Source organism: Temnothorax nylanderi, unplaced genomic scaffold (assembly GCF_030848795.1).
Source record: "Temnothorax nylanderi isolate EJ_2023f unplaced genomic scaffold, tnyl_v1.0 TNYL_tig0007_pilon, whole genome shotgun sequence".
Lineage (NCBI taxonomy): Eukaryota > Metazoa > Arthropoda > Insecta > Hymenoptera > Formicidae > Temnothorax > Temnothorax nylanderi.
This window is the reverse complement of record NW_027249069.1, coordinates 140,157-161,752: the sequence shown is the minus strand read 5'-3', so window position 1 is coordinate 161,752 and position 21,596 is coordinate 140,157. Positions and strand designations below refer to the sequence as shown.

General features: G+C 31.9%; 1 protein-coding gene and 2 long non-coding RNA genes across 6 annotated transcripts in view; 1 reads left to right on the top strand and 2 right to left on the bottom strand.

The window, feature by feature from the left end:
* Positions 1-17,850, top strand: part of LOC139780206 (uncharacterized) — a 47,834-nt gene extending 29,984 nt beyond the window's left edge. The window contains 11 exon segments of the mRNA XM_071718746.1: positions 337-535; positions 978-1,130; positions 4,337-4,642; positions 5,243-5,387; positions 5,717-5,874; positions 5,973-6,159; positions 6,348-6,501; positions 6,661-6,784; positions 7,207-7,355; positions 7,725-7,916; positions 7,918-17,850. Coding sequence (XP_071574847.1) covers positions 337-535; positions 978-1,130; positions 4,337-4,642; positions 5,243-5,387; positions 5,717-5,874; positions 5,973-6,159; positions 6,348-6,501; positions 6,661-6,784; positions 7,207-7,355; positions 7,725-7,916; positions 7,918-7,938 — 1,788 coding nt within the window. The 3' untranslated portion in view covers positions 7,939-17,850.
* LOC139780216 (uncharacterized) overlaps positions 1,238-21,596 on the bottom strand; it is a 159,513-nt gene continuing 139,154 nt past the window's right edge. The window contains exons 4-5 of the long non-coding RNA XR_011720182.1: positions 7,189-7,264; positions 1,238-2,231 (exon numbers count right to left, since the gene is read on the bottom strand). This is a non-coding gene — a long non-coding RNA (uncharacterized lncRNA). The remainder of the gene's footprint in view (positions 2,232-7,188; positions 7,265-21,596) is intronic.
* Positions 19,028-21,203, bottom strand: LOC139780194 (uncharacterized). Of its 4 annotated transcripts, none has more exons than XR_011720170.1 (4): positions 20,978-21,203; positions 20,609-20,644; positions 19,372-20,518; positions 19,028-19,297 (listed from the first exon to the last, which is right to left on the bottom strand). It is a non-coding gene; the product is annotated as an uncharacterized lncRNA (long non-coding RNA). The 4 variants fall into 4 exon arrangements; XR_011720172.1 differs by having other exon boundaries at positions 19,028-19,485; positions 19,543-20,518; positions 20,978-21,198; XR_011720173.1 differs by having other exon boundaries at positions 19,028-20,082; positions 20,163-20,518; positions 20,978-21,162.

The following is a 21,596-nucleotide window of genomic DNA, read 5'->3' as shown; positions in this document are numbered from 1 at the left end:
GTGGAAAATCAGATGAACTTCCGAAAACCTTGCATATTCTTTGGTGAAAATGTTTTGATTGATTTCAAAATAAATATCCTCAAGTGGATTTCTACCGATGAGAAAGATCAAGGCATAAAATGTTCTCAAGAATATCTCTCAATCAATTAATTTTCATTATTCTATTTATACTATAGTCTTAAATTTCAGATGCGAATTGCTCTCTTTAAATTAATACTCTTGCTTGATTCTTTTGTGCAGAAAATGTTTCGCTTGATATACACAAAGCGCGATTTACACTGATAACGTGATTTTGAGACATGATTTTTTATGCGTAACCACAATTTCAATTCGCAGGTTCCGTACAATTATACTGTGTTTCCAAATTTTATGGGGAATTTCGGACAGCGGGACGCCCAGCACGAGCTAGAACTTTACGACGCTATCGTTGACGTCAGATGTTACGAACTGGCTGCTCTATTCTTGTGCAGTCTTTTCGTGCCGAAATGCGGCCCTCAAGGCAACGTCGTACGTCCCTGTCAAAGTCTTTGCCTTCGTAAGTATAAATTATTTGTTATCATTTAATTTAGAATCTATTTTATTTTTAGTTAGTTACTTTGGAGTTATTTTTTTTTCATTTTACAATTATTTCAATTCTCTCGTAATGTTAATGCAACATCCTAATCTCTTTCACACTTTTATGTAATATAATCCACTTGTTATCAGAATATGGATCAATACGTGCATCGTTATTGCCCGACAAACCGTAAATTACAAACGTAAGCCGCAATAGATGCATTAACAGTAATGGTTAATACCCGTAGATCTTAATAGCGTTTGATTGCACTGTTCATCCTGTAAACTGTTTAACATGTATAGTAAAATCCATATATTGGATTTTGCGCCGCTAAACTGCTACATTTCCTTAAACCTTGTATAACACAAGTCTGATATTCCGGTCTTAATCAAATGGCGAATTTCTTTTCGATTAATTTCAGAAACCGAAAGACGCTGCGGTTTTTTTCTCAAAGTTTTCGGCTTGTCTCTTCCGAATTATTTGGATTGCGAACTTTTCCCGGACGATCTGACCATCCAGGAGTGTATCGGGCACTATGAAGTGATCGAAGCGGCAAGAAAAGCCGAGAAACCGGGTAAGTGACACTAGTTCTGCGCTGTTTCCGCACAGCTTATTCCGTTGTGTCTTTCTATTGTCTCATTTTTAGCGTTTAGTTAAATTTTCTATTAGATTAATCAAGAATATGCTATAGTTTTTTTATTAATGCACAAAAAAGACAATGTATTATTTAATTAACTTGATAGGTATAACAGAAATGAGCTTATCACGAATAAAAACGGGTACTCCAATTATCCTAAACTGGACAATTGTGGGATTATAATAATCTCTTTGGAGCAGTTGGATGATACAGAGGATATGTAACATCGAAAAATGAACCTTTCATTTTTTTGATGCTCTAAAGGACCGTCTACAATAGCCGTAAGAGTTATGCAGTAAGACGTAAGCAGTAAGCTATTGACCAACCACAGTCAATTATTCTGGGAATTGTAAAAATCCCATTTTAGTCAGTAGCTTACGTCTTACGTCTTACTGCATACTCTTACGGCTATTGTAGACGGTCCTTAATACTCTTTAATGAATTTAAAGAGTAACGTTCTACGATTGAAAAAAATGCTTTCGTATGTTATTGTTCGCTACTCTCCACAGCGGAATATTGTTCATTCGCTGAGAAGTAACTTTTGTGTATCGTTATTTTCATAATAATAATTATTAAACAATTTCAGATTAAAAATAATAATACATAAACATTTTATATTCAAATAATTTCTTATAAGATTTATCTCATTGCCAATGGAATGCTAACGAGAGATTAAGCAGCGTTTATCATTATACACCAACACTGAGATTCCGTTGCACAATACGGTTTTGTGTGCCTTTGCGCGAAATATTGTGGGACGCAATATTATTTATGAGTTTTCTGTCCTTTTGTTCCACACCGATTCGCGGGCGGACGTTAAATATAGGATGCGATCACAAAACGGAACTAATTGTTGACTAACTTGATGTCCATTGTTCATTCTTCCTTTGATATCTCGGACTCTGTTTACGCTTAGTATTTCTCTCCCTTTGTCTTCCTTTCTCGTTTATGTTCTATTTCCTATTGTCGTTTGGCTTTCTCTCGTGAAATTTCCTGAATCCGATCGATCGGTCGGCTCGCCCTTCGAAAGTTTCCTTCCTGTGGAAATTTAATACATATTATTTCGATAATCTTGGTATTGCAATAGAAACTCTCTCTTATTAAAAACAAAAATCAAATCAAGATAGACAGTTTATTATATGGTATAGATATGGTAAATGTACTATTTATTTTTATTATTCTTTTAAATTAAATTAATAATTAAATAAAGAAATTATGTACACATAATAATTTTTTTAATTTATAGTATAGTATAATACGACGAACGATACAAAAAACTCATTCTTCTATGTCAAATAGTGATGATAATAATAGCTATTTGTAGTGATTAATTATAAAACAAATAACAAGCTATTTATGACAAAGAGAGCGTTTAAACATGTATGTGTTTTCTTTTCTGTATTTTTATAAAGTAGTTTCAGTTTATTAAAAATCAATCATGACATAAGTTTAAGGATTGATATAACGAAAGGAATAGCCTAGAGGTTTTTGAAGTGCTATTCACTGAATTTAAAAGATAGTCACGTGCACGTCGTATGCATAACGACCACGATAACGGCTCGCTTAAAATCTCGTGGAATGGTTCGCGCGATGAGAGAAGAGAGAATTAAACGACCGTACACGCGCGCGGTGCAATTTCCAAAGCAAATATTACGTAAATCGCGGCGACAGGCGTGGTGACAGGATTGATCGGAAGTACTCGTCCCTCGTCTGGTATAGTGAATTTAATTCGCGATAGGTGAATCGCACCAGCTGATAAAGAGAGAGAGAGATTCATCCGTCCATGGTTAATTAAGATTGAATTGCGCTGTAATTACCAAGTCCACTCAATCGGGAAAATTCAACACATTCCCCAAGATTTCGATTGGTTGTTTCTCGATTTTCTTTCTTTCCGCATTTTTCTTCCGAAGCTTTCGCTTCGTCCCTCGGCGGCGATAACTTCCAATTCGATTTGCTGGTTTCACTAGCTCTCTTCAAACGTAATTCTGCTAGCAATCTACGTAACCGTGTTGGTTGTGTTTGTTCAATAATGTTAATTTTGTTCGTTTAATAATGTTCAATAATATCCGGATGGAATTTTCTGAATGTTTCGCAAGCGGATTTAGCTTCTTGAGATTATTATAACGTGACCTGGCACGTGAAAGCACCAATATTCGTACAGTAGGAAACCTTCGTCAAAGGGTATTTCTATATTATCTAGTACATCACGTGTGCAGTTGAAACACTGAAGGCAGCAACATCTGTGCATGTTGTGTAATTACAAAAGAGGTTCAGCGACACCCTGTATGTACGCATACGTGTTCGCACATGCGGGAGCTATATCGCGATTTTGTGTACCCGAGCTATCGCATGTGTCACCGCTGATGGAATCTTAATTGCAAAATCCATATTAAACTATCGTATGACGGCCCATCTGCGGCGTCAAGCAGCTTTATTGAGTCGCGCTTGATGCATGTGTACATATCGCGCTTGACGCATATATGTGTGAAAGTATCGAACCGCAAGCGCAGGATCGATCGTGTCCATCGTAGAAGAAGACATATTGCGAAAGATAGGATGTTACGACAGAGAGTGTCGATAATGTTAATAAGAGATATTAATATATAGGTAATAATATATTTCCGCGCGCGTAATTTTTGGCATGCTGATCCGGATTATCTTACACTTTCCATTATCTTACACGTTCCTTTCTCGAAGTAGAATAATATCTCTTGTTATACTGCTATTTTTATTTATTCTCAATTTAATGTAAATAATAGCAAATGTTTCATTTGCTATTAAAATCTCGCTCAACTAATTCTCCTAGGCTATTACCATTTATCTCATTTGATACATACTAGAAATTTAATTAATATTTATTGAAATTAATTAATTGAATAGGACTCTAAATAATTATTACTCATTACAACTTCATTAATTAAAATAAATAAATAATTAATTAATTAATGATATGTAACATACACTGTAAAAAGTATATAAAATTGCACGAACACAGTGTGTACACTTTATAACTCGTGTGGATATTTACACTTGTTGTTCATGTAATTTTATGTACTTTCTTTTTACAGTATAGAGTATAGACTATATTGCATCGATTGCTAGAAAGCATCTGATCTCCATTTTGCTACGATTCGTTTATACAGTGTGCACCAGTGGCTTTCAGTGCGATGGCACAAGGTGCATTCCGTTCGATTGGCGATGCGATGGTCATCTCGATTGCTTGGATCACAGCGACGAAATCGGATGCGGGAACTGCAATTCCAGCACGTCGTCTCCGATGTCGGCGTCGACGTCCTCCACGTTTGGCAAGATAATCAAAGGACCTTCGAACAAAAATACCCTTTCTACGAAGTCTTCATTACACTGCGGCGAAAAGAGATGCATGTCGGCCAGTCATATCTGTGATGGAGTCATGGATTGTCCTTGGGGGCAGGACGAGCGATATTGCCGTAAGTAAATTCATACACGAGAAAGAATAATATATTGACAACGTTACTTAATAGCAGTCTAATTAAAAATAATCCTGTTAATTTAATAACAGTACTAATGAGACAAATAACATTTCATTAAAACAAGAGCGTGACATGTTTGCTTCGCTAATAATGTTATTAAATTAATAAGATTATTTTAAATTAGACTGCTGTTAATTAATGCTGTTAGTATATCATCTTTTTTTTCCTTTTTTCTATTTTATATTCTGTGACTGTATTTTTAATCGATTGATAATTGCTGGAACTCTTTTATATTGTAAAATGTTGCTGACAGGTTTGTAAGAGAAACTATCTCGGTTACAATAAAAAGTAATTCTTTTTTTTATCTCTCTTTTTACGGTTTTCAAATAATAAAATATCTTTGCTTATTCAACGCTATCTCGAAACATGTAATCCAGTAATAGACAAATAAATTAACATATCGATAATACAGTATATCTAAATAATTAAGAAAAAAACTTTAAAATTAATTTTAACTTTAATTAATTTAAATTAATTTTCGATTGCGAGCCTAGACGATTCTCAGATTTCAAGTCCCATACTGCATCTCATTTTTAGTGAAATTAAGCGAGAGGAACGGGGACGTCGGCGAGGGCCGTCTGGAAGTGTATCATGCTGAAATGGGTAAATTTATGCCGGCGTGTGTCTCACACTGGGAGGCGACAACGTCGCCGCAAGAGGTTTGCGCTATGTTGGGCTATACGTAAGTTATCTCTCTTAATACGTCGTTTGAATAACGTAAAATATGAATATTACATAACGATCGAAACATGCCATTCGTAATCGCAATAAATCGATATTTTTACAAGTCGTGACAACTTTATAAATTTTCATAAATCTTTATTTATACATTCAAGCTATCAGATATTTCAAAAGAAATGCGTTGAGATATTTATGTACATAATTGATTTTAACTTATTAACTTTACGCCTTCATCAACAATATATCAACAATATTCTGTCATCTCTTTGAATAAAAAAAAATACCACGTACGAAAAATTGTTAAAACGATAGACGTGATTCCATTCTCAGAGCTTCAAACGGATCTAAATGGATCAACGACGTAACAACAATGAAGCCGAAAAGTTCTGGATATCATACCAAAAGTCTTAGTTTGCTGAAGCAATTTCAAAAATGCATCAAGGATCGAGAGCCTTATCCCACGGTCAAACTTACTTGCGTCAAATATGGTAAATTATCGGAAAACTGTATAAGGAAATCGTTGAATTAAAATTTTCTAAAGTTTTTCCGGGATTTCTTTGACACGTGATGATCGATTCTGCTGCAGCTTGCGGCCGCAGACGTTCCGTATACGAAAGGGTGAGGGTGAAGCGAATAGTGGGTGGTGTGGAGTCAGCCCCTGGTGATTGGCCGTTTCTTGCAGCCCTTCTCGGTGGTCCAGAACAGATCTTCTACTGTGCCGGAGTCCTTATTGCCGATCAATGGGTGTTGACCGCGTCTCATTGTGTTGGGAAGTAAGTGATTTACGCGTAACGTTGCAAAATACCATTTTTGATTATTAACAAATTCTTTACACTTATATGTAAGGGAAATATATCGCTTAAAATATTATTTGAACAGCGAATTATTAATAACACCTAACGGAGAATCTCAAATATGAATTGATTCTCTGATACACCGATTAACACACCGATGATTTCAGTTATTCAGAGGTGTCCGGTTGGACGATACAACTTGGCATTACTAGGAGACTTTCTCACACTTATCTCGGTCAAAAAATGAAAGTGAAAAGAGTCATACCTCACCCGTATTACAACCTGGGTGTTGCTCACGACAATGATGTCGCATTGTTCCAAGTAAATACATTTTCATTGTCGATTTAATTATTATTGTGCGAAATATTTGAATCTTCCGTTTAACGTGTACCTATCGTATACTGTAAAATCATGATTCTTGTTCAAAGTTGGATGCTGTTTTAAATTTTTCATGTAATATTATATGCTCGTATTGTGTAGCTTGAGAGGCCAGTTCAGTATCACGAACACCTGAGACCGGTGTGCTTACCAACTGCTGACACTGATCTTACACCCAACACATATTGTACCGTTATTGGATGGGGCAAGAAAAATGATACCGATTGTAAGCATTATTCATACATAAAAAAATGTTGCTCTCAAAATGTTTACTTGCAATATTAATCTATGATATGTGTAAAATAAACAGCAGTACTTAATAAAATATAACAAGTTAATATAACATTCTGGAAAAAAATTTTTTCGTATATACTTATATATAAATTGAGGATAACACAACAACCAGAGAGATACAAACTTCAGAAAAAGATATAAGCTTATTTTCTTACAGATTAACCTTATTTTCTATAATTGAAGCTTTCAGAGCGTGAGAAATAAGTTTGTAAAATGTCATTCAAATGTCAAATCGTTACAAATGATGAAACTTGATTCAGCTTTGCTTTGAATGTTTTAGTTAGTATAATCCTTCTTCCAAATATACGCAGAGTGAAAATTAAGTTTAATTATTACCTTATTGCTTTATTCCAGCCTCTGAATATGAGCCAGCCGTAAACGAGGTTGTAGTCCCTATTCTGCCTCGACAACTCTGCAACACATGGTTAGCGCATAAAGAATTAAACGTCACCGATGGGATGATCTGCGCTGGCTATGAGAATGGCGGAAAAGATGCATGCCAAGTAAATTTATTACTTAAACAATTTATTTAAAACAATTAAAATACTTTACTTGTGTATACTCAACAGATGGTAAAAATGTTACGTATATGGCAAATCGAGAATTAACTTTTATTGTATTTTATAAAACTAAAGTATACATTGTTACTCAAGCCTAATTGCTTGATATTAATTCTTGGTTTGTCTTAAATATCGCATTTGCAAAATATCAAATTATACGTGTATCCCACAAGAAATAGTTAGTTTTATCAGATAGTACGTTGGCCTCAGAATATTTGTGTCCGAAAAACACGTCGCGTTATTTGCTACTGTAATTTTTTATTACAAAAGTAGAAGATAACGATAATTACGAATTATTCGTTTTTCTTCCAGGGTGATTCTGGAGGACCTCTGTTGTGTCAGGATGAGAAGGACAAGGAGAAATGGTTTGTCGGCGGAATTGTCAGCTGGGGCATAAAATGCGCCCACCCAAAACTGCCCGGAGTCTACGCTAACGTACCCAAATACGTAACGTGGATCCAAGAAGAAATGTCTAAGTATCCGTACTCCGAATATGACGATATATAGAAATAATGGGAAAACGTGAGCTACCGAATCGAGCAAAATATTCGATGAGGCAACATCGAAACAAATCGAACGGAAATGAAGGATAAGCGTAGAACAAAGTAAACGCGGACTTTCGTGTTTTTATATGACATGTATTGGAAGATATTGGAACCGAAAGTAATTATAGATTCTCCCGATTTGCTAATCTGCGCTCAGCGATTCCTGTACGCTCAATCAAAGGATAGTATTTTGTACACACCTTGTGCAGCTTTGAATGAAGAAAAAAGAGCTGAGTATTAATACGGATCGTTAATCTCATTCTTTGGGATTAGTAAGCATAGAAAAATAGCACAAGTTGATAAAAATCATTGATAATCATGGACATTCGCTAAGCTAAGGGATGGTGGACGATGAATACGAACATAACTGAATCTTTCTTCGAGTGATAAGATTAATCCAATTAAGTCTATCAATCGCATCAGGAAAACTATTTTTTGTCATATTATGGACAGATGATTGTAGAAACCGGATTCTATCATCAACATATACGAAAATACCGATATTTACTACCGCAGTTCTCAGTCATAGCTCGTTCAAGTAATACGAAATCACTTCACGATTTTTTCGTAAGACTTTATAATAAGCCACTCGAACAAGAGAAATGTGAGATAATCGGAAACATATAAGATATACTCTACTTTATAAGTGAAGGTATATACGGATGCCGAGGATATTTGCATACACATAAGTTCAAATAATAAGCCATTTTCTAGGAAACTACTAGGTAAAAGAAAGGATAAAAAATGCCGATGTATGTACTTTTGGTACTTACTGAAATAGGAAAAATTCAGGATTTGTGCACAAAACGAAAATCCACGCATGTGATGCGACAAAAAATATTTTGTATCGCTGCCGACTTTAGGACAGCTGTATATGAGCCACCAAGTGGTCGAAACCCCCTTGATCTATAGGGTGTGCGTTTAACGGCATTCAATGATATGAGTCGTTTGAGTGGTGTAAGTAGTGTAAGTCGTACATACCTTGCTATAATTTAAAAACTTTTTCTTTTTACAATTTTTAAAATATAATAATTTTCCCCTCGGACTCAATAGGAAATATAATAATATATAATATATAAAAAATATAATAAAACAATTGTATTTCTTATTAAATACTTTTGGAACCCTCTTATTTCTTAAAACACGGATAATTTGGTTTAAATTGTTAATCCACTCAAATTGTTATGCCACTCAAATGACTTATACATTTGTATGGCAATCATAGGAAATCTGTGATTTACGAACAATCCTCATACAAATAGAGGAGGATTATAAACGTTCTTTTGAAATAGCTTTTTCGTTGATATATCGCACATTTATATTTGAAAAGAGAAGCTAAATGCTTTTCAATGGTTTGTGATATGCACAGTACTCTACACAGATATCTTAACATTATCAGAAGTTATATAATTTAGTATGTACTATATTAAGGTGAAGAAAACGTATATACTGAAGAAAGCACATTATATATATATATACATATAATCGATAAACTGTATTTTTGTAAAGGAACGAGTTAAGCGCACACCCGCTACGGGTAAAATATCGTACACGTATTGCATAAAATGCATTAGTGTACCATCGCGTGTATATTTTAAATAATGCGCATACGAAGAGACAATATATCCTAAGAAACAAAAAAAAGTCTATGTGCTTATCGATGTAAATGCATTCCATGCGACGTAGACAGTTATCTACTATACTAATCACGTTCGTTATAAGAGCGTGTGCCAGGCATCCAAAACTACATAGTCGCATGTATAAACATAGACATAAGGGACATCGTTATATACCATACATTTTTATTAGACGTGATAAATTCTGGAGTCACACGATTCAACCCCGTGATCCGTATTTACACGTATAACATTCGAAACAGATCCAGTATATCACGAAAATACTGATGTACATACGAATTGAAGATGAATGAACTGCCACGACGAGTATAGTAGCGTGTATTTTCATCGTATATCTCACTGCAAATGTTACTCGATAAAAGATAGCGTCGCAGTCTAAACTCAATTAATTGGCGTTCACATAATTTCGTCTGTCGGGCTCATCGCTTCGCAGCATTTATCTTATTTTACAGAAAGTTAATACAGTATGCAAGAAAAGTTCCCGATGCTAGGCTGAGCTAACAAAAAATCAACGATTTAAATAAGAGAATAAATTTTATCTTCATTGTTATTATTACTTGGGCATCAAGTATTAATATTTGGTTTTAATATTTATTACGAATAATAGAGATATTTTTAATTCATTGTTATAATGTATAGTAGAGATCCTTTCTGCATACAAGAACGTATCTAGAATTTTCTGTATACTTAGAAAATTTATGAAATTTTTAAACAGAATAAACGAGATATACGTTGAGCTTATTTCAGATAGTACAATATCGCACATATTTTCCATTGATTATTGTTGTATTTTTGTGAAAAAAAAAACACAATTAAGAGTAAGAAACTTTACGTGGTATACTTGCTCAGCCTGCCGTATTCTAATTGAAGTATTCGTACGTGCATCAGGTATAAATAAAGTATGTAAGTTGTTATACGTACATAATATAATGTTAGAATGTAAAGTACCTAAGTAACAGGTATAGAAGCTTGTAGAAGTAGGGTGTTCGTAGCGCTGTTACTCGATATATAGACGTAAGAAACATGTTGACTGAATTCTAGGGACAATACTCTGCACCAGCACTTTTTTGATCTGCACTAAGAAAATCGTTTTTCAATGAGTATACTTTATACGAGGTACATCGTTTAGGAGCCTTACTAATTGACTTACAATTAGACCTTTTCTAAGCATCAGTAAGACGAACAGTATTGTTGGCCACGATGATGACTAGTATCCAGCTCGATTTATTTGCGAGCTGTTTTTATTTGCTCGCTTGTTATTCGAATTCTGCTCTCTGTTTCTTTTTCACGAAACTTCCTTCTCATCATTTACGTTCGAATAAGACGCAACATATTTTCCTTATTACGTCTTAATAAAATAGTAACGATTAATATTCTATATAGTTTGTAATATAAAGCAAATAATATTTTATAACAATTTGTTTCAGATAAGAAAAGAATGCTTCTTGACATATAAAAAATATGCAATAATTGTAAATTTGGATTTTCCAAATTATATTCCACATTATCTGAAGATGAATCTACTCAATTTTCTCTAAGACAGAAACTTTCAGACAATAAGAAAGAACTTGGACAATAATGGTCTTCCTTAGTATCCAGACAACAGTTTAGTTGTAAAAATGGATTATATATTTAAATAACCGACAATACTGTGTGAGCAGACAATACATAGAGTTAGGAAATGTTCCATGATGGACAATAAATTATTCATTAAGGATTACAGTAAGGAATTACTTATAAACTTAGGATATACGAAAGTGATTAATTAATATAATTAGAATGTATAATTATATTCTATTAAATAATCTACTAAAATTGTCTCTTATACTATAGAACTATATTGCAGTCAAGAACTCTATTTATTATTTCGTGCAGTATGAAGAGTATACAACATTTCTTTACGCGTTCTATTTGTATTATATTATAAAATATTATATGGCATAGATGTATATAATATATATATTAATATATTGCTTTTTCATATATATTCAAGAACAGTTAAGAATTAGACAATCAGGAATGGTGGTATATTATTTTTATAATCGTCTGTTATATCTTATTAAGTAGTTAATGAGCTTTTTGTAATCTTCTCTGTTATATTATCCTATTAAGTTAAAAGACAGTAACTGCCAAGTAAAACTTTTCCTACTTGTACTATATTTAGACTTATCCTACGTATAAACCTATCCTATTTTTACTATAATTCAAATTAATAATTATTATTTTTATTTCACATCTTACTCAGCTTTTCAAAGATTTCAATTTTATGAATTGAATTATATAGAGTATACATATTGTTGTTAAAATTGTGTATAAAAAATGTTATTAATTGCATTTTATTTTATCATTACGTCATAAGCAGTTATATTTTATGGATGTACTGTGTTACGTTTTAGCATTTTATAAAAACATAAATGTTTCTGAAACCGCAGATGCGTAAACAGAATATTGTGATGAAATGTAAAGTCAATGGTTTATATAGATGTATGCATCTTATACATATATGTATGTACATACATATATACATATACAATAGTCAGATAATACAAGATAAGAGTATAGAGTCAATACTATACGTAATGCATTGGAGGAAAAGTTAGTATAAGATTTTATAGTTACATATTAATATATTAACAAGAAAATTAAATTCGATGTATGGAAATTTAATTAAGAATTTAATACGAGGAATTAATTTCATTACTTGTATTTTAGTGCCAAATTAGAGATAGTAATGTAAATTTATTTTAGAAACATTTTCTAAATGTTTCTAAAATACACAATTTAGAATTTAGATTTTTGGTATAACTAAAAAAGGTTTCGTTATTCCTCCATTATATGATATAATATTTTCATTACATAAAACCGATTTTTAAATCCTACAAACTACACAGAATAATGCAAATATTTATATAAATATTTACAAGAAAGAATGTCTAGAATTTATTTTATCACAATTTAGTATTATTATACAAACACGTTTATATTTTAAATAGGATTCAGACAAAAGATCTAAAAAATTTTATGTGCTAGAACTGCTCGAGGTAGAAACATTTGAGTCTTAAGTTCGGATAATTCGTACAATTCGAATTAAGAACCGAATTGTTTGATCTATTTCCAACATTCGAAGATTCGATTGTTCGAACAGTTTAGATGTCAAGTAAAATTCTGTTCGTCTCAATTTGTCAATTTCTTTTGTCGTATATAATATGGTCTAAGAGAAGAATATTAGATAAAATATAAAGAAGAATATAGGTCGTATTCACTTTTGCATGTTTATGTAGATACAAATAATATTAACAAAGAGAATTTCTAACATGAGTTATCACAAAAATGATTTCTATTGAAAATGCGTTAAAGACACTAAAATAACGTTAGTTGCTGAATTTAGAAATTGTTTTTAGAAATGTATTTTGAGGATTCACGAGTCAAATGTCCGTAGTCAATTTAAGAGAACAGTTGTAGCGTTATAATTTATATAAAAAGTATAAGATTTGTTAGACTCATAGATCGTTTTTAAGTAAATTGTATTACGTAATGAAAGTAAGTTTCGCCCAATGTGCTACAGTTATAATTAGCGAGCTTTCCAGGGGTTATTTTCGCGCTACTCTCGAAAAAAATGCGTGTAGTCATAGAGAAATCTGTTACGCTTTTGTCACGTGCTTGAGAAAAATGATTCTAAGCCTTGGCAAGTATTTACTCGTATTGAAGATGTGAAGAAAGGCTGCGCACAAAAATATAGGTATCTCTTGCTCTCTCGCGCGAGAAAATATTCTTTAAAAGATGATACGAAAATGCATAACTACTCCTGTGAAGTCAATGTTGGATAGTAAGGTAGTGTAAAGGATATACGTATCGTATATATGAATCGTCGCAAGATGTTGCACAAAGATTAGCGTAAATACGGAGCGCACGTGCACTTACTTGTAAGTGCGTTTGCGTTAATTAGGTTCGATTATTTTCAATTGAGCGAATCGGAAATATATAGCGAGCGCGCGTAATTAATGAAAGGACTACGCTTTTTCAGTGTCAAACGAGAAGTTATAGATATATGTAAATTAGTAAGTCGAATGCGTTGACAAATAAATGCACCCAAATGCAAGGCTCGTTGTCTCTTGCATATCTGTGTTTCCAACCCACTCGATTTTTATTGGCTTTAGAAAATCGTTTCAAATAAGGAAGAACGTTAAAAGTCGGTATACATATTATGCACACAAGTGTTGTATGGAATTACAAGTTTGTAACTTTGATATTGATACCGATAAAATCATGTTGCGTTTCGAAATCTATGTGGAAAATGTGGAAACGCATCGAGAAAACAACACGATTGGAATGTGAGATCCGACTTCTCGCGCCCTCCAACTTAATAAACGATCACTATACGTTCAGAGCGATAATTAAGAGTTTAGCCATAAACTACCGTAAGGGACAAATATGTCAGCGCAAAACTATGCAATCAACTATACTGAGCTTGAAGATTGATATACTATTATAGAAAAAGATGTTAGTATCGATCATCACTAAATATTATATATTTACTTATTTATTCTTATTAGAAATATCATTTATTCTTTTTATTACACAGCGGATCTCATGAAGTTGCATAACCAAATCATTATAAAATTCTGAATCTATTACCTGTAAAATATCAGGATAATAAAAATATATAGTAAAAAATTTCTATTATAAGTGGATTTATGTTTTAATAAAAAATACGACTGCGAATATTTTACGTTAATTATTGGAGATTTTAAAATTTTATTTTTAAATATTAACTCTTAATATCGATCTACATTCGGCGTAACAAAATTATCTTTATGATAGCATTGTTTTGTCACTACGTTCCTTCACTATTCTTAATAAATAATACGATATTTTTTACGAAAATATGCGATTGATATAAATAATTGTTAAGTATTTAAAATATAATACTTAGCTATTATTTATCACTCGCATAAGATATAATCTTAAAAGTGTTATATACTTGTATTACAAAGTGCTCCTAAAATGCTATTGACATAGCAATGTGTTATTCTTAAGTGCGTGTTAGCATAGCAACATAATTAACTTTACATAAATACTTTTATGCTGTTTTGCCCCACGTTTTATTCAATCGAAAGCTGTTATGCGCGACATAATGTATAATTTAAACTATACATCTTTAAATTTTTGGTAAGATATATAAACAAAAGAGAGTGCAAAAGAGAGAGGGTAATAAGACCGAACATAAAATATTGTATAGATTCAAAGGAAGATTTGTATAATTATATATAATTTTTTGCAAGCTCAGATATATATATTTTGACTTCAGCTTGCTTTTAACGTAAATCATTCAAGGAAGATGATGGAGCGAATATAACGTGGGAGTCTTGAATGTGATCGCTTGTTTGTGCTCGGCACAAATCCTAATCGTACAATCAGTGGTCGATGATATGTATGTGCATAATTACACGCGTGACAGTTGCGCGCACACAAACATACATAAATACAAATATGTTAAAAAAAACGTGCTGATACTTACGAGATTTATATAGTGGAGAAGAAGAAAGATATTTGCACATTCCGTCATTATTTGGGATAATTTTATACAGAGAAAGAAGAAACGGTACCTCTTTACTACGTGCTATAATATATAGGATAAACTATTCTCGCAGAAATACTTTGCAACGACTTTTAATGCCCGTATAAAGTTATTGTTCAGAAAGGACGGGTTGTGCAATTCATTTCTCTGTCCACTCTTAATTAACTACTGTGCGCAACTAGTACTCTTATATAGTGGATGTTGCGTGTAGCGTAAAATGGCTAAGCTGATATTTGTACATATCAGCATAAATGTAGGTACGTTTACACGTCGTGTATCGCTGTGATTAATACCTAGACCTAGGTGATGTTGTACGTTAGACTATAATTAATGTGAAACGAGGTAATAACAGTCATCGCTGTCGATTGTTAGACGTGCACACGCAATTGCATTTCCATTTGGAGGATACCATCCGTAGCCGTCTGTTTGCAATTTTACATTTCTAATACACGAGCATTTCAAACACGCGGCATCTAACGAAAATTCCTATTTCCGCAATACTATCATTCCCCGGTTATTCAACAATGATTAATTGTTGTTGTTCAGCAAACGTTTCATTGATCTTAGTCTTCAAACGCCACATTTCATTGCTGTACAGCGATCGTATTCTCGCAATTCGCAAAATTTTTCTTTCGTACGTCGGCAAGAGTTTATTTTCAAGAACAAACGTACTCGTTGCAATTCGTCGTCACTGTTCACTAATGTCTCACTGCGCGCGATCAACTTAACGCTAAAATGTACTGTAAGAGATAATGATATTAGCTCGAAGTCATTTTTGGATCATCAATCATTTAGATATAATTACTAGGTATACGGGATAAATAGTTACTTATCAGAGACGGTAGGATGAGTGCATAGAAATTATTACGACCTTAATGTAAGAAACGAATAAAACAAAAGATAATATTATCATTAGACGAGATCTCCATTCTGATAGTAAACAGGAATTTTTTAAGTACAGTTGTCCAAGAAAATACATTAATTTATGTTTCACATCGTGTGTACAACTAAGTATTATGTCACTCTCATAAAAATCGCGATCTCCTTTCTTTTCTTCGAACATGACGCTAGACGATATTGAATACCAAGATGACTTCGAGATAATAGTAGAATCAACGCTTGCACTGCCTTTCCTATTCATTAGTGTAATATCAAATATGACGGTCTCTTTAGCGTGAATACTATGAAATATTGTTGCGTACACGTGCATATTGCTGTTAACTACCCGTGAATCTTGAAGAAGAAGTAGACTAAAGAAAAGATGACGTTAATTGAACTCACTCTTGCTGGTCGAGAGTCGTAGTCTAGCAGAATATTCGACAAGACATATACGAGTTATTTAGACCCTCTCGAGATAATACCATGGTTACTATAAAGAGAACTTACGGGATCGTACTTGGCGCAACGCGCGAGCGAATTGATGCTTTAGAAATTAATTTAACCCTGTGTAATCTTAATATTCAAAGTAACGTACCAATCTTTGGTGATCTTTATTAATTTTTTTCGATAAAAGTCTTGATTTAACTTTTCTTTTATTATATTTTTACAAAACGTTAATTTAAAAAATTAATTTTAAACATATCGTTAACAATAAAATCGAAAATATCGATAAATATAAATTATTGAAATATTACCTGCTACTACACCTGCTTAGATACTCTTATTTTAATAACATATCTATAATAACTGTAATATTATTGTTAATAATTATATGGCATCTCGATTTTGTTTCAAAATTACACAAAACAATTAAGTCGTATAATTTTTGTTACATTTTTAATTGAGAAAACAATTAAGAATATTTATTATAGCAATGTTAATCACTACGACTGCGCGACTGCATAAGTGCATATGCCTGTTCGCATATTTTTGCAGATTGGCTATAAACTAAATATTTTCGAGATTAGGAGGAGATAAACAAAAAAGTACAAAATAATAATTATCAGCAATAATATATAAACACTCAGAAACATATCCGGACATATCTACAGAAGAAAATAATCAATTTTTCAAGATATTCTTTGCTGTCGCAATTAAAAAGATCTTGATAGCTCTCGGTGAATAATTATTAGGCATTTTCTCGAGTGCAATCTGCAAAAATAAAGAAAAGCACATGGAGCATCATGTTGTGCACGAGAATCATATTGTGAGTTCATAAACGCAAATCAGTTTGGTACAAAAATACTACGAGTATATTTAAAAAATCTATGAAGATCATACATACACAAAACACATACACACACACACATTCACACGCACATTAATAGTGTGTTGTAAGATGATATTATTATATACGCAGCCAGAAAACCTATATGATGAATATTGATATATGATATATTTATGGAAAATTCGTGTTGGCAAATAAATTATGTATTATATATAACAGTATATGTATATATGGAGGGGTGAAAACCACAGTGGTGTAAGTCAAATTCTTAAAAATATTTTCTCGTGTGCATAGATGTAATCTGTACAATATATAAATTGCATCTATGCACACGAGAAAATATTTTTAAAAATTTGACTTACACCACTGTGGTTTTTACCCCTCCATATATATATACCTTATTATTTAACACATTTCGCTTTAAATTCTAACGATATTATACCTGTATCGTACATACTAAAATAATGATTTGTAAAAAGGATAATAAACAAACAATAGATATATATTACAATTAATATATTGTGAATATTTACAAAATACCAAAATTCTTATAGAAATTCAGAAATTAGCAAAGTTTTTGAGTACGATATATGTTCACGCCGCATCCTGGTTTTCGTCCACTTCAAAAGTAATAATTTTGCAAAAAATACGCAACGTAAAAATATACTTAATGAATCAAAACTTTTTTAAACAACTTTACATCTTAATTATTATATAATCTAGAAGGCTCACAAGATTAAAATCAATTACAAAAGTAAAGGAGCATCGAGCCGTAACAAGGTGTAAGCGTTAATATATTCCACATTAATATTAAAAAATACAAACGTTTCGGTTCAACATCGAACCATCTTCAGTGTCTTACAATTTAGAAACGCAGTTAATTACAACATAAAAAACGCACGACATATTATTAAAATCCGGATTACATTTAAAGAGTTAAGATATTTCGTTCGTTGCACGTCAAAATCGGAGAATTTTTCGTTCGTGATGCGAAACTTTGTAGGGTCTGCATTGTCAATGTGTTCTAACGTGTACTAACAACGATGTGACAAAATACTCAAAAATATATTAACGCTTACACCTTGTTACGGCTCGATGCTCCTTTACTTTTGTAATTAATTATTATAATTAAGAGTCTTATAATTTTAATTAACGGGGCAATAATGTTGTATTATTTACAACTTTCGAAAAAAAAATTTTTTGACAAAATGTATAAAATTATATAAACAAATAAATATATAAAATATTAAAAATAACGCATTAATTCGTTACATGTAATTATTTATTAATAAAAAATACATTTGAAACAATATTTAAAATAAATATTACTAAATATAAATAAACTGAAAAATATTACTAATAATGACGACTTTCTTATGATATCTAAACCAATATGAAACGGAAGAAGTACTGTATACGTGTATTTTACATTTCTCCAAAAATTTAGGATACATTCACTATTTGTAAGAGAAATTTAAAGAAAAAAAAAGCATTATTTTAGAGCAAATAAAAATGATTAAAAACATAAATAATTATAGAAAATAGATATCCTATGTTTTTAAAGTGTTTAAAATAGTAAATTATACAATAAAATAATAAACTATAAGAACAATATTATTAATATTATAAAATATTACATAATATTATAAACGTAATATTATAAAATTTCCGTAAACAAAACACAATACTTATGATGCAAGCATATTGTTTTATTTTCTTTTGTGTACTTCAAAAAGAAACCAACATACAAATGCAATTTGTATTATTTCTTGAAAATATAATAATAACATTTATATATGCATTTTTTAAGTTCATTCATTTTTAGTTATTCTTTCTCCAATTTAGTAGGAAACAGGGCTAATTAAGAGCCATTCGCCGATATTAATGCGAAAAATTTTCTTTATTCAGTCAATAGTTTGTTCAAACGTTTCGGTCTTAGTTTAAACCATCTTCAGCATCTAACAAATACACAATATAAATACACAAACATAAATTCGCAATTTGTCCGTTATTTATACAGCAAGACACTTACATGATAAATGTGTGGCAAATTAATTGACAAACGAAAACCATCCTACAAATGACGAGGAATATATCTAAGTCTCCTCTGGGTACCCGCCACAAAGAATGGAGATAATGCCGACTCCTAAATAAATCTTATGTAAAATGTGTGGGTATGATAATATATGTACAGAAAACTTACCCTCCCCATTCGCAAGACGAACCGTCCGTCTCGAGCAACAAAGAGATACCCCACTCTCTCCAATAATTGCGAACACCACATTACAAGATCTTGAAAAGAAAGCCGATCTCGATTCTTGCGATATCTCTCCCCTTTTATTTAAGATACGTTGATGATGTTGCAATGGCAGCCCCTGCTTCCATGCTCAGCATCATCTTACAAACTTTCAATTCGTTTCACCTTAGACTTCAATTTACTTTGGAAGAAGGAGTTGATAACAGACTGAATTTTCTAAACGTCACTTTAATTTTACATAATAACCACATTATTTTTGACTGGTTTCATAAGCCTACTTTCTCGGGGAGATATCTTAATTTTGAGATATCTTTTATCCCATATATCTCTGAACAATTTAAAAACATTGCCAGCGACTTAAAAACTAGAATATCTTACACTGGTATGTGAATAAACTTAGACAATTCATTCGTGTACATAAGGATGCCATTCCCACAGGATCACATAATAATGTCGTTTACAAAATTCCGTGCAAAGATTGTGACGCTTCATATGTGGGACAGACGAAAAGATTATTAAAAACGCGAATAGCTGAACATCTTAAACAGATCAATAAAAATACGAACCAGATGTCTGTAGTGTCGGAACATAGACTCAGTGGCCATGAATTTGATTGGGATATGGTCGAGGTTTTGGATGAGGAACATTTCTATAGAAAGAGATTATTATCTGAGATGATTTTTATTACAAGACAAAAGAACGTTCTTAATTTACAAACAGACACCGAAAGCCTTCATCATGCGTACCTCCCAATTATAAACAAGCTGCCTAAAATTTAACAACAATAAAGAAAATTTTTCGCATCAATATCGGCAAATGGCTCTTAATTAGCCCTGTTTCCTACTTGATTGGATTTCCAACGGAGCCTCTACTCAATGATTTTTCCAATTTGTTTTGCGGCTTCATGTCCCAGCTCCTTCCCCTGTATAAAAAATTTTTTCATTAATATTAATATATCAAGGACATTTTTAATATGTATATTATTTAACAAGAGTACTATTTAAACACTTACCAAAATTTTCAAAATAGATTTGCCTATTTTGATGAACTAAAAAAAGTAATAATTCTGTTTATATTATAAAGAAAAAATATACCTATTCTGTGAATGTTTCTAATTAAAATTACTTCAAAAAAAAACAAAAAATTATAGAAATCAAACCCTTAAAAAATAAAAGAGATATTATAGATAAATAGAGAAAGAAAGAAAGAAAGAAAAAGAGAGAGAAAGAGAGAGAGAAAATTCTCCATATAAAATTATTACTGTAAACGTACGTACTTTTAAGAGAAGATATTATTATGCTCATCACAATTAATTATCAAAATTCTGCTAAATTGGAAAATAAGCATTAACCATAGAGCTTTAATTATAAAAATTGCTTACCCAGGAACCAATTCCTGCCTCGCTCTCACTCATTGCATCAGTTTCAGAAAAGGCTCTTGCTTCTATTTCGGGTGCGTGCATAATCGACATAACAATGATTATGGCAAAAGTCAACGATAGATATGAGAGTTGCATTTTGATTTAAACTCAAATTGTATTCACCCGTATATTTCTGATTTGTTGATGGTGCATAGCGCTTATATAGTGCAAAAAATGCAATATAGATATGGTATCTAACAAATAGATACATTTTATTACAATATATATATACAGCCTTGGCCAAAATTATCAAGCACTATTAAAATAAAGTTCTTTCAAAATAACATTTATTTTTAAATTGTACTTGGCAAGGATTAGAAGTTTAAACTATGTGCATAATGAAGCATACATATGATTTCTCTTCCTTAAATTTTTATATAAGAATATTTTTTGACGTATATGATTGTGTATATGTAATTAAAAATCAGCGTAAAGAGTAAATGTCTCGCGCAAAGCACGCGCTTTGAACCTAGCTACACCCTATGTATACATATTATACATATATAGATAGATACATTATATATGCATATATATGTTATATATGTAAGCATGAAAACATTTTTTTCTTATACAACAAATA